The 12,593-nt window shown below is 45.3% G+C and overlaps 1 protein-coding gene across 1 annotated transcript in view; it reads right to left on the bottom strand.

Annotated features, from left to right (window-relative positions):
• ephb3b (eph receptor B3b) overlaps positions 1-12,593 on the bottom strand; it is a 107,281-nt gene that overhangs the window by 50,819 nt on the left and 43,869 nt on the right. Inside the window, 1 exon segment of the mRNA XM_036984839.2 lies at positions 2,827-2,891. Within this exon segment, the coding sequence (XP_036840734.2) occupies positions 2,827-2,891 (65 nt within the window).

The following is a 12,593-nucleotide window of genomic DNA, read 5'->3' as shown; positions in this document are numbered from 1 at the left end:
TCCTCAAAGCACCACGTTGTGTCCTACTAGTGTGTCTCTGTCAGGTCAAACCATCACGTTGTGTCCTATTGGTGTGTCTCTGTCCTCAAAGCACCACGTTGTGTCCTACTGGTGTGTCTCTGTCAGGTCAAACATTCACGTTGTGTCCTACTGGTGTGTCTCTGTCAGGTCAAACCACCACGTTGTGTCCTACTGGTGTGTCTCTGTCAGGTCTAACCACCACGTTGTGTCCTACTGGTGTGTCTCTGTCAGGTCAAAGCACCACGTTGAGTCCTACTGGTGTGTCTCTGTCAGGTCAAACCATCACGTTGTGTCCTACTGGTGTGTCTCTGTCCTCAAAGCACCACGTTGTGTCCTACTGGTGTATCTCTGTCAGGTCAAACCACCACCACGTTGTGTCCTACTGGTGTGTCTCTGTCAGGTCAAACCACCACCACGTTGTGCCCTACTGGTGTGACTGCCTCTAGACCCTCTAAGCCTGTTATATCATGTGGAGAGAAGATGCTGCTCAGTCTGTGTTAGTCTCCCTCCCTCCACGCACGCACACACAGACGCACACACAGACAGCTCCGCTACAGACAAATGTAGAAGACAAGAAGAGGGGGCCTCCATGCACAGGGAGAGAAAGACAGACAATGACTCAGATCCGGACTCGTTGCTTCCCTCCCTTTCTCCTTCTCTCCATCTCTCCGTTATTCTCTCTCCCTCTCTCTCTCTTTCCCTCTCTCCCTCTCTTCCTCTCCCCCTCTCCCTCCCTCTCTCTCTCTCTCTCTCTCTCTCTCTCTCTCTCTCCCTCTCTCTCTCTCTCTCTCTCTCTCTCTCTCTCTCTCTCTCTCTCTCTCTCTCTCTCTCTCTCTCTCTCTCTCTCTCTCTCTCTCTCTCTCTCTCTCTCCCTCTCTCTCTGTCTCTCTCTCTCTCTCTCTCTCTCTCTCTCTCTCTCTCTCTCTCTCTCTCTCTCTCTCTCTCTCTCTCTCTCTCTCTCCTCTCTCTCATCTCTGTCTCAGAAATAAATGCATTCCACTGCTGCACATTACCATCCGAAATAATAACCATCTGCCACAATTGCACTGCGATAAATAAATGTGGGCGTGCGTCGTAAATAAATAAAAATACAAAAGAAAAGGGAGTCCTGCCGAGCGAGACGGCAGGGGGCAAAAAGAAGACAAAAAGAGAGAGAAGAAGAATGAGACAACCACCGTCTGTCTGGAGGAGAGGAGGAGAACATATCAACAACACAATCATCCAACCCTCTGTTATTAGACAGGTAGGTGGAGAGGAGGAGGATGTTTCTACCATCCTGCCTCGGACTGGTGGGGGGTTTTACGAAGAGGTGGGGGGGGAGCAGGGGAGAGGGAGGTCTGGACAGAGGAGATGGGGGGAGGGGGTGAGAGCAAGGTCTGGACAGAGGAGATGGGAGAGGGGTGAGAGGGAGGTATGGACAGAGGAGATGGGGGGAGGGGGTGAGAGGGAGGTCTAGACTAAAAGATGGGGGAGGGGTGAGAGGGAGGTCTGGACAGAGGAGATGGGGGGAGGGGTGAGAGCGAGGTCTGGACAGAGGAGATGGGGGGAGGGGGTGAGAGGGAGGTCTGGACAGAGGAGATGGGGGGAGGGGGTGAGAGGGAGGTCTGGACAGAGGAGATGGTGGAAGGGGTGAGAGGAAGGTCTGAACGAGGAGATGGGGAAGGGGTAAGAGGGAGGTCTGAACAAGGAGATGGGGGGAGGGGGGAGAGGGAGGTCTGAACGAGGAGATGGGTGGGGGGTGAGAGGGAGGTCTGAACGAGGAGATGGGGGAAGGGTAAGAGGGAGGTCTGAACGAGGAGATGGGGGAGGGGGTGAGAGGGAGGTCTGAACGAGGAGATGGGTGGGGGTGAGAGGGAGGTCTGAACGAGGAGATGGGGGAAGGGTAAGAGGGAGGTCTGAACGAGGAGATGGGGGGAGGGGGTGAGAGGGAGGTCTGAATGAGGAGATGGGTGGGGTGTGAGAGGGAGGTCTGGACAGAGGAGATGGGGGAGGGGTGAGAGGGAGGTCTGGACAGAGGAGATGGGGGAGGGGTGAGAGAGAGGTCTGGACAGAGGAGATGGGGGGAGGGGGTGAGAGGGAGGTCTAGACTAAAAGATGGGGGAGGGGTGAGAGGAAGGTCTGGACAGAGGAGATGGGGAAGAGGGGGTGAGAGGGAGGTCTGGACTAAAAGATGGGGGAGGGGTGAGAGGAAGGTCTGGACAGAGGAGATGGGGGAGGGGGTGAGAGGGAGGTCTGGACAGAGGATATGGGGGGAGGGGGTGAGAGGGAGGTCTGGACAGAGGAGATGGGGGAGGGGGTGAGAGCGAGGTCTGGACAGAGGAGATGGGGGAGGGGGTGAGAGCGAGGTCTGGACAGAGGATATGGGGGGAGGGGGTGAGAGGGAGGTCTGGACAGAGGAGTTTGGGAAGGGGTAAGAGGGAGGTCTGAACGAGGAGATGGGTGGGGGGTGAGAGGGACGTCTGAACAGAGAAGATGGGGGTGTGAGAGGGAGGTCTGAACGAGGAGATGGGTGGGGGGTGGGAGGGAGGTCTGAACGAGGAGATAGGGGGGTGAGAGGGAGGTCTGAACAGAGAAGATGGGGGTGTGAGAGGGAGGTCTGAACGAGGAGATGGGGGAGGGGTGAGAGGGAGGTCTGAACGAGGAGATGGGGGAGGGGTGAGAGGGAGGTCTGAACGAGGAGATGGGGGAGGGGGTGAGAGGGAGGTCAGGAGTCCACACAAAGGTGAGGGGTTCGTGCTTTTCGATGTGAAACACAAAGAGGCACAAACATGTGCAATCAAACACACACACACTCCGACAACTTACCCCAGTTTCAGGGTGAGCGGTCCAGGCTAGCTCAGTTGTGGCCCACTTGGTGTCCATTAATGTTTCTGAAATCATACGAAAAGAGAGAAACGTTTTAACCAAAGAGGAACCCGACACAGACAAAGATAATAAAAACCCTGAACAGTTACCAAGATAACGGGGGAGATCATAAAAACGGACCAGTTCCTTCTGAAGTATTCTACCATAATGAATAGGAGCATTGACGTTTCCCCAGTGGACCACAGTATGCTCAACCCAACCCAGGGAGATGACGTAAGACAGTCACTACTCAGTAAACGGCGAAATGCAAATAATTTAGCTGAGAAAGAAATACAAAATGTTGCATAACAACGAACAGTTAGCGTGAAACGGCTGTGAAGGAACAAGACAATCTCCTAAATGGGTAATCCGGGAGGTGTTGTTGATGGTTGTTATATATATATTCTCGTCTTACTCATTTGATTTAATTACAGGGCTAAGGGGGAAACATTTTTGAGTATCACTGAGAGACTATTATGTGATTGAGGACACACACACACACACACGCGCGCTGAGGTAAGGAGTTGTAAACCTTAAGAGGATATATATATAACCTGAACAGAACGCATTGTTGGTTTAAGGGCTTGTAAGTAAAGCATTTCACAGTGAGGTCTACTACACCTGTTGTATTCAGCATTTCACTGTAATGTCTACTACACCTGTTGTATTCAGCATTTCACTGTAAGGTCTACTACACCTGTTGTATTCAGCATTTCACAGTGAGGTCTACTACACCTGTTGTATTCAGCATTTCACTGTAAGGTCTACTACACCTGTTGTATTCAGCATTTCACTGTAAGGTCTACTACACCTGTTATATTCAGCATTTCACTGTGAGGTCTACTACACCTGTTGTATTCAGCATTTCACTGTAAGGTCTACTACACCTGTTGTATTCAGCATTTCACTGTGAGGTCTACTACACCTGTTGTATTCAGCATTTCACTGTAAGGTCTACTACACCTGTTGTATTCAACATTTCACTGTAAGGTCTACTACACCTGTTGTATTCAGCATTTCACTGTAAGGTCTACTACACCTGTTGTATTCAGCATTTCACTGTGAGGTCTACTACACCTGTTGTATTCAGCATTTCACTGTAAGGTCTACTACACCTGTTGTATTCAGTATTTCACTGTAAGGTCTACTACACCTGTTGTATTCAGCATTTCACTGTAAGGTCTACTACACCTGTTGTATTCAGCATTTCACTGTAAGGTCTACTACACCTGTTGTATTCAGCATTTCACTGTGAGGTCTACTACACCTGTTGTATTCAGCATTTCACTGTAAGGTCTACTACACCTGTTGTATTCAGCATTTCACTGTGAGGTCTACTACACCTGTTGTATTCAGCATTTCACTGTGAGGTCTACTACACCTGTTGTATTCAGCATTTCACTGTGAGGTCTACTACACCTGTTGTATTCAACATTTCACTGTGAGGTCTACTACACCTGTTGTATTCAGCATTTCACTGTAAGGTCTACTACACCTGTTGTATTCAGCATTTCACTGTAAGGTCTACTACACCTGTTGTATTCAGCATTTCACTGTGAGGTCTACTACACCTGTTGTATTCAGCATTTCACTGTGAGGTCTACTACACCTGTTGTATTCAGCATTTCACTGTAAGGTCTACTACACCTGTTGTATTCAGCATTTCACTGTAAGGTCTACTACACCTGTTGTATTCAGTATTTCACTGTAAGGTCTACTACACCTGTTGTATTCAGCATTTCACTGTAAGGTCTACTACACCTGTTGTATTCAGCATTTCACTGTAAGGTCTACTACACCTGTTGTATTCAGCATTTCACTGTAAGGTCTACTACACCTGTTGTATTCAGCACTGTAAGGTGACTACACCTGTTGTATTCAGCACTGTAAGGTGACTACACCTGTTGTATTCAGCACTGTAAGGTGACTACACCTGTTGTATTCAGCACTGTAAGGTGACTACACCTGTTGTATTCAGCACTGTAAGGTGACTACACCTGTTGTATTCAGCACTGTAAGGTGACTACACCTGTTGTATTCAGCACTGTAAGGTCTACTACACCTGTTGTATTCAGCACTGTAAGGTGACTACACCTGTTGTATTCAGCACTGTAAGGTGACTACACCTGTTGTATTCAGCACTGTAAGGTGACTACACCTGTTGTATTCAGCACTGTAAGGTCTACTACACCTGTTGTATTCAGCACTGTAAGGATAAGGGTGCCATAAACCCAGAGTAGCGCAAAAGAAAATCTGTTCACCCAGAACAGAGGTCAATATACTTGAATTTCCTTTACTTTTTTTAAAAACCAACCAATCCCTTCTTTTCACTTTCTCTTCTTTCTCTCCTCTCTCTCTCTCTCTCTCTCTCTCTAACTCGTTCTCCCTCTACTCCTTCCTTCTTTCCATTGCCTAGGCAAACAGGCTCGCTGTGAGAGAGAGAGAGAGAGAGAGCGGGGGGGGGGGCAGGAGAGAGAGAGATAGAGAGAGGGGGGGCAGGAGAGAGAGAGAGAGAGGGGGGCAGGAGAGAGAGAGAGAGACATAGAGAGAGAGAGAGAGAGAGGAGAGGGAGAGAGAGAGAAAGAGAGCGAGAAAGAGAGAGAGAAAGAGAGAGAGAGAGACAGAGAGACAGAGAGAGAGAGAGAGAGAGAGAGAGAGAGAGAGAGAGAGAAAGAGAGAGAGAGAGACAGAGAGAGAGAGAAAGAGAGAGAGAGAGAGAGAGGGTGGGGGCAGGAGAGAGAGAGAGAGGGGTGAAGGGAACACTATAAATGAACTATCTTACTACCACTTGGGAAACAGTATTTAGCAACTGTTATTATCCTACCACTCCGCTGTTCTACAAGACAGTAAAGACGATGGAACGGCGCGATGCCAAAAAGTTAACAAGTGTTTGCGTGTTGGCTCACCCTCAAGCTTTGTCTTTGACTGGTAAAATAGCAAGACCTTCCTTTTTTTCCATATAAACCTTCCTTTTCGCGAGGTGTTGGGGGGGGGGGGGGGGGGGGAATATACAATATTATAACATTTGCAAAAAAAACACACATTTCTTTCCACATGGCCGTGGGGTGAGACAGGGATGCAGCTAAGCCCCACCCTCTTCAACATATATATCAACAAATTGGCGAGGGCACTAGAACAGTTTGCAGCACCCGGCCTCACCCTACTAGATCCTGAAGTCAGATATTTACTGTTTGCAGACTACCTGGTGCTTCTGTCCCCAACCAAGGAGGGCCTACAACAGCAACTAGATCTTCTGCACAGATTCTGTCAGACCTGGGCCCTGACAGTAAATCTCAGTAAGACAAAATTATGGTGTTCCAAAAAGGTCCAGTTGCCAGAACCACAAATACAAATTCCATCTAGACACTGTTGCCCTAGAGCAAACAAAAAATGATACATACCTCGGCCTAAACATCATCGCCACAGATAACTTACACAAAGCTGTGAACGATCTGAGAGACAAGGCAAGAAGGGCCTTCTGTGCCATCAAAAGGAACATGAAATTCGACATACCAATTAGGATTTGGCTGAAAATACTTGAATTAGTTATTGAACCCATTGCCCTCTATGGTTGTGAGGTCTGGGGTCCGCTCACCAACCAAGACTTCACAAAATGGGACAAACACCAAATTGAGACTCTGCACGCAGAATTCTGCAAAAAATATCCTCCGTGTACAACGTAGAACACCAAATAATGCATGCAGAGCAGAATTAGGCCGATACCCACTAATTATCAAAATCCAGAAAAGAGCCGTTAAATTCTACAACCACCTAAAAGGAAGTGATTCACAAACCTTCCATAACAAAGCCATCACCTACAGAGAGATGAACCTGGAGAAGAGTCCCCTAAGCAAGCTGGTCCTGGTGCTCTGTTCACGAAAACAAACAGACCCTACAGAGCCCCAGGACAGCAACACAATTAGACCCAACCAAATCATGAGAAAACAAAAAGATAATTACTTAACACATTGGAAAGAATTTACCAAAAAACAGAGCAAACTAGAATGGTATTTGGCCCTAAACAGAGAGTACACAATGGCAGAATACCTGACCACTGTGACTGACCCAAACTTAAGGAAAGCTTTGACCATGTACAGACTCAGTGAGCATTGCCTTGCTATTGAGAAAGCCCGCCGTAGGCAGACATGGCTCTCAAGTGATGACAGGCTATGTGCTCACTGCCAACAAAATGAGGTGGAAACTGAGCTGCACTTCCTAACCTCCTGCCCAATGCATGACCATATTAGAGAGACATATTTCCCTCAGATTACACAGTTACACAAAGAATTCGAAAACAAATCCAATTTTGAAATGTCTTTATTATTTTGGAACTGTAAATATTACTGTACATTTTTTATTGTTTATTTCACTTTTGTTTATTGTCTATTTCACTTGCTTGCTATTCACACTTGCAATGTAAATATATGTTTCCCATGCCAATAATACCCTTACATTGAAATTGAATGCATGTTCTGTTTCTCATCCTCTCCCTGTTCTCGCTCTCTCTAGCTCTCTTGACAGGACATTCGACATGAAAAAGGGACCTACAGAAAGTCTCATTTTTCCGACTGTGTCGAAACACTAATGCTGCCAAACACAGATATTCTCTCATCGTACCAAACACCTCTCACTGTGAGTAGCGTCTGCCAAAATGTTCCATTAATGTCACCCTGTTAGGTTTGAGTGACAATGACTGAGAGATAGTGTCAGTGTGTACATGTTATGATGTCAGTATGTTATGATGTCATGATGTCAGTATGTACATGTTATGATGTCAGTATGTCATGATGTAAGTATGTACATGTTATGATGTCAGTATGTCATGATGTAAGTATGTCATGATGTTATGATGTCAGTATGTCATGATGTCAGGATGTCATGATGTTATGATGTCAGTATGTCATGATGTTATGTCATGATGTTATGATGTCAGTATGTCATGATGTCAGGATGTCATGATGTTATGATGTCAGTATGTCATGATGTCAGGATGTCATGATGTTATGATGTCAGTATGTCATGACGTCATGATGTCAGTATGTCATGACGTCATGATGTCATGATGTCAGTATGTCATGATGTTATGATGTCAGTATGTCATGATGTCAGTATGTCATGATGTAAGGATGTCATGATGTTATGATGTCAGTATGTCATGTCATGATGTCAGTATGTCATGATGTCAGTATGTCATGATTTCATGATGTCATGATGTCATGATGTCAGGATGTCAGGATGTCATGATGTTATGATGTCAGTATGTCATGATGTCAGTATGTCATGATGTCATGATGTAAGGATGTCATGATGTTATGATGTCAGTATGTCATGATGTCATGATGTCATGATGTCATGATGTCGGCATGTCATGATGTCATGATGTCAGTATGTCATGATATCATAATGTCAGTATGTTATGATGTCATGATGTCAGTATGTCATGATGTCAGTATGTCATGATGTCATGATGTCAGTATGTCATGATGTCAGTATTCCATGATGTCAGTATGTCATGATGTCAGTATTCCATGATGTCAGTATGTCAAGATGTCAGTATGTCATGATGTCAGTGTGTCATGATGTCATGATGTCAGTATGTCATGTCATGATGTCAGTATGTCATGATGTCAGTATGTCATGATGTCATGATGTCATGATGTCGGCATGTTATGATGTCATGATGTCAGTATGTCATGATATCATAATGTCAGTATGTCATGATGTCAGTGTGTCATGATGTCATGATGTCAGTATGTCATGATGTTATATCAGTATGTCATGATGTCAGTATGTCAGTATGTCATGATGTTATGTCAGTATGTCATGATGTCATGATGTCGGTATGTCATGATGTTATGTCAGTATGTCATGATGTCATGATGTCATGATGTTAGTATGTCATGATGTCAGTATGTCATGTCAATATGGCAGTATGTCATGATGTCAGTATGTCGTGATGTCAGTATGTCATGTCATGATGTCAGTATGTCATGATGTCAGGATGTCATGATGTTATGATGTCATGATGTCATAATGTCAGTATGTCATGATGTCATGATGTCAGTATGTCATGATGTCAGTATGTCATGATGTCAGTATGTCATGTCATGATGTCAGTATGTCATGATGTCAGTATGTCATGATGTCATTATGTCAGTATGTCATGATGTTATGATGTCATGATGTCATAATGTCAGTATGTCATGATGTCATGATGTCAGTATGTCATGATGTCAGTATGTCATGATGTCATTATGTCTGTATGTCATTATGTCAGTTTATCATGATGTCAGTATGTCATTATGTCAGTATGTCATGATATCATGATGTCAGTATGTCAGTTGATCCATTTAGCGAGACCTTCCTCTTGTGACTCACAACATTACACTGTGTTATTTTCAGACCATTTAAAAGCCGGCCAACACACAGGGAGATGATGAGGTACAAAATGGCCCGGTTAAACTGTAGTACCTAGTCTATTAAAACAGGTAATGTACAGCAAATACTGTCTCATTACTGCTGACCTCACCTACATAATGACAGTGTGTGATAGACACACACACAGACAGTGAGTGGAAGGCCTGACTCAGTAACCATTGACCATTCAGGACAGGAGTATGTGTGCAGCAGAAGGTTCTGTTTTGTTTGAGCTCTCGGCCTGTCGACTACGCCCTTCATTGTGCCTCGCGATGAAGAGGCAATCCTGGATCAACGGGGGCACAAAAGTGTCACACTGACCCCTCTATAACCCAGACTGTCACCTCTCCCCAAAACCAGAAAGGGAAGGGGGAAGGGGGTTAGGGGCGCTCAGGTCAGACGGGGAAAGGGGGAGACCTAGTCAGTTGTCCAACTGTATTCAACTGAAATGTGTCTCTTCCGAATTTTAACCCAACCCCTCTGAATCAGAGAGGTACTGGCGCCGGGGAAACAGTGAATGCACACAGTGAGTCTGTCCATCCTCACTATGGAAATGCAATACAATCACTATGAGCCCTATCTACTTCCATACAAAATGAAAGACAAGACAAACAACGTTGGATTTTTTTCAGGGCCGTGGTATATAAAAAGGTTTTGCACAGAGAGCAAACACCACTAACGTGAGAGAGAGAGAGAGAGAGAGAGAGAGAGAGAGCGAGAGAGAGAGAGAGAGAGAGAGAGTGACAGAGAGAGAGAGAGAGAGAGAGACAGAGATAGAGAGAGACAGAGACAGAGACAGAGAGAGAGAGAGAGAGAGAGAGAGAGAGAGAGAGAGAGAGAGAGAAAGGCGTATTCAAAACCAAAACAAAACAGCAAAACCACGCTGGCAAGCTCTGCAATGGCCCTGACTAAACTACCAGACGCAAAAGTTTTGAAAAAACCTATTTAAAAAAACTGTACACAGGTCAAAATGTCTCTTCCATCGTATCGCCTCCTGTATCCCGTTTTAACCTTTCAAACTTCCTGTTTAAGTTCTACTATGGGACAACACAATCTTAGAGGGGAAAGCTTGAGGGTGAGAACAACAGAGGGTCAAATATGTATAGACTAACACTATTAAATATGGTGTCATTAAGCAGATTAGCACATCAACTGTGGCCGTTGTCTTTGGGACAGCGAGACAAACTTACATGCACATTTAGTGCAGTAAAAACCTCATATTCTGAGGTGGCAATCGGAGAGCCCATCAGAGAGCCCATCAGAGAGCCCATCAGAGAGCTCATCAGAGAGCCCATCAGAGAGCTCATCAGAGAGCTCATCAGAGAGCTCATCAGAGAGCCCATCAGAGAGCTCATCAGAGAGCCCATCAGAGAGCTCATCAGAGAGCCCATCAGAGAGCCCATCAGAGAGCTCATCAGAGAGCCCATCAGAGAGCTCATCAGAGAGCTCATCAGAGAGCTCATCAGAGAGCCCATCAGAGAGCTCATCAGAGAGCCCATCAGAGAGCTCATCAGAGAGCTCATCAGAGAGCCCATCAGAGAGCTCATCAGAGAGCCCATCAGAGAGTTCATCAGAGAGCCCATCAGAGAGCTCATCAGAGAGCCCATCAGAGAACTCATCGGAGAGCCCATCAGAGAGCTCATCAGAGAGCCCATCAGAGAGCTCATCAGAGAGCTCATCAGAGAGCCCATCAGAGAGCTCATCGGAACTCACAGATGGATCATTGCTTTTATGCAATTAATCCAGCTATCCATTATTTTCTATCTTTCTTTCTTTCTTTGTCTTTCTTTCTTTCTTTCTCGCTTTGTCTTTCTTTCTTCTTTGTCTTTCTCTACATCACCATTTCCATTTCCATCTCTTAATTGACTCTCTTCATGTGAAGCTTTTACTCCTAGTGACTAGAATGATGGATGCTACAGTAAGTCTGATCAGAGAAACAATTTCTTCCAACCATCTGTACTGTTCTGGTCAAAAGGTGTTATTTAGAATGTAGTTCAGCTCTGGATCAGCACTGAAAGGTGGGGAAGAGGACACATCAGTACATCAATTACCCTGGTTCATATACAGAGGATATAAACACGGTGAAACATGAAGGATAAAAGTAAGAGAACTGACACAGGCACACGTAAACACAAGGACACACACAGTCACGCTGGCAAGCAGGCACACACATAAACACACACACACACACAGCATCCAGGGTTACAAACCTCTTAAACGCAGTGACGTGTTTAAACAACCAGGCTTCTTATACAAAGAACAAAGGGGAAGAGGGAATGGGGGGGGAGAGGCAAAACCACCATTATTGACCCAGAAGAATGTGTTCTGGTTTCACAGGCCTAACTCCAGACTAGAAGGAGCAGACAGGTGATGGATTATCTAACAGGGTCTTGCTAGTACCTACAAGAATTGTGTTAGTTTTTTTTTGCAAGTAGCCTCTTTTCATGGTTGAACCCTCAGGACACAAATACATACCGAAAAACTGTAAAAGACACAACTCAAGCAAGCCCGTATATTTCCATGTCCAATTGTGTTTCAACAGGACAATTAAAGGAATAGTTTTTGTTCTAATTTGGCTGGGAATATCCGGGGATAATGGTTGGTGTTCATCCTAAATGTTGTGTTAGCTCGTTCAATTTCGCTAGAGCTAATTAGCATACCGCCGGTATTAGCCTGTCGGCAAAATTCTGATGACGAGGATTTTAGTTTTCAGCACAAAAAAAACATGTTATGTTATTTGTCACATGCGGCGAACACAACAGGACAGGTCTAGACTTAACCGTGAAATGGTCATGCTTACTTATGAGCACTTTCCCCACGATACAGTGCTAAAAAGATAGACAAATGTGTGAATAAACAGAAAAAACAACATAGTAACAAAATAAAAATAACAATAACGAGGCTAAATACAAGGAGAACCGGTACAGAGTCAATAATGCAGGGTTAAAGGGTTAGTTAAGGCAAATGTGGTTCTCGTCTCGTGTCCCTGTTTTTTTGGCAGTTAATTATCATGTTCTTCTCATCCCGAGCGTCTTTGTTGTGTCATTCCAGAGAAACACATCAGCCACGCTGGTGCCAAATACTGGATCTCTGTTTAGCAACAAAAACAGAGAAATGTGTCAACGGCATCGAGAAGAACCCCCAATGTTAAACGTAATTAGCCAAATATTAGCCTGATTAGTTTTGTTGGGAAGGGAAAGGCAGCCGTAGAAAAGAAGAGAGAGAGAAACAGAGAGGGGAGAGCGAGAACTCCTATTTAAATTCAAATGGGGCAGGCAGCCTCTCTTCCTTTGTACCGCGGTAGAGTGCCA

Source organism: Oncorhynchus mykiss, chromosome 1, assembly GCF_057628025.1.
Source record: "Oncorhynchus mykiss isolate SJ-2025 chromosome 1, ASM5762802v1, whole genome shotgun sequence".
In the NCBI taxonomy this organism is placed as follows: Eukaryota; Metazoa; Chordata; class Actinopteri; order Salmoniformes; family Salmonidae; genus Oncorhynchus; species Oncorhynchus mykiss.
The sequence above is the reverse complement of the archived record's forward strand: the minus strand, read 5'-3'. Positions and strand labels throughout refer to the sequence as shown.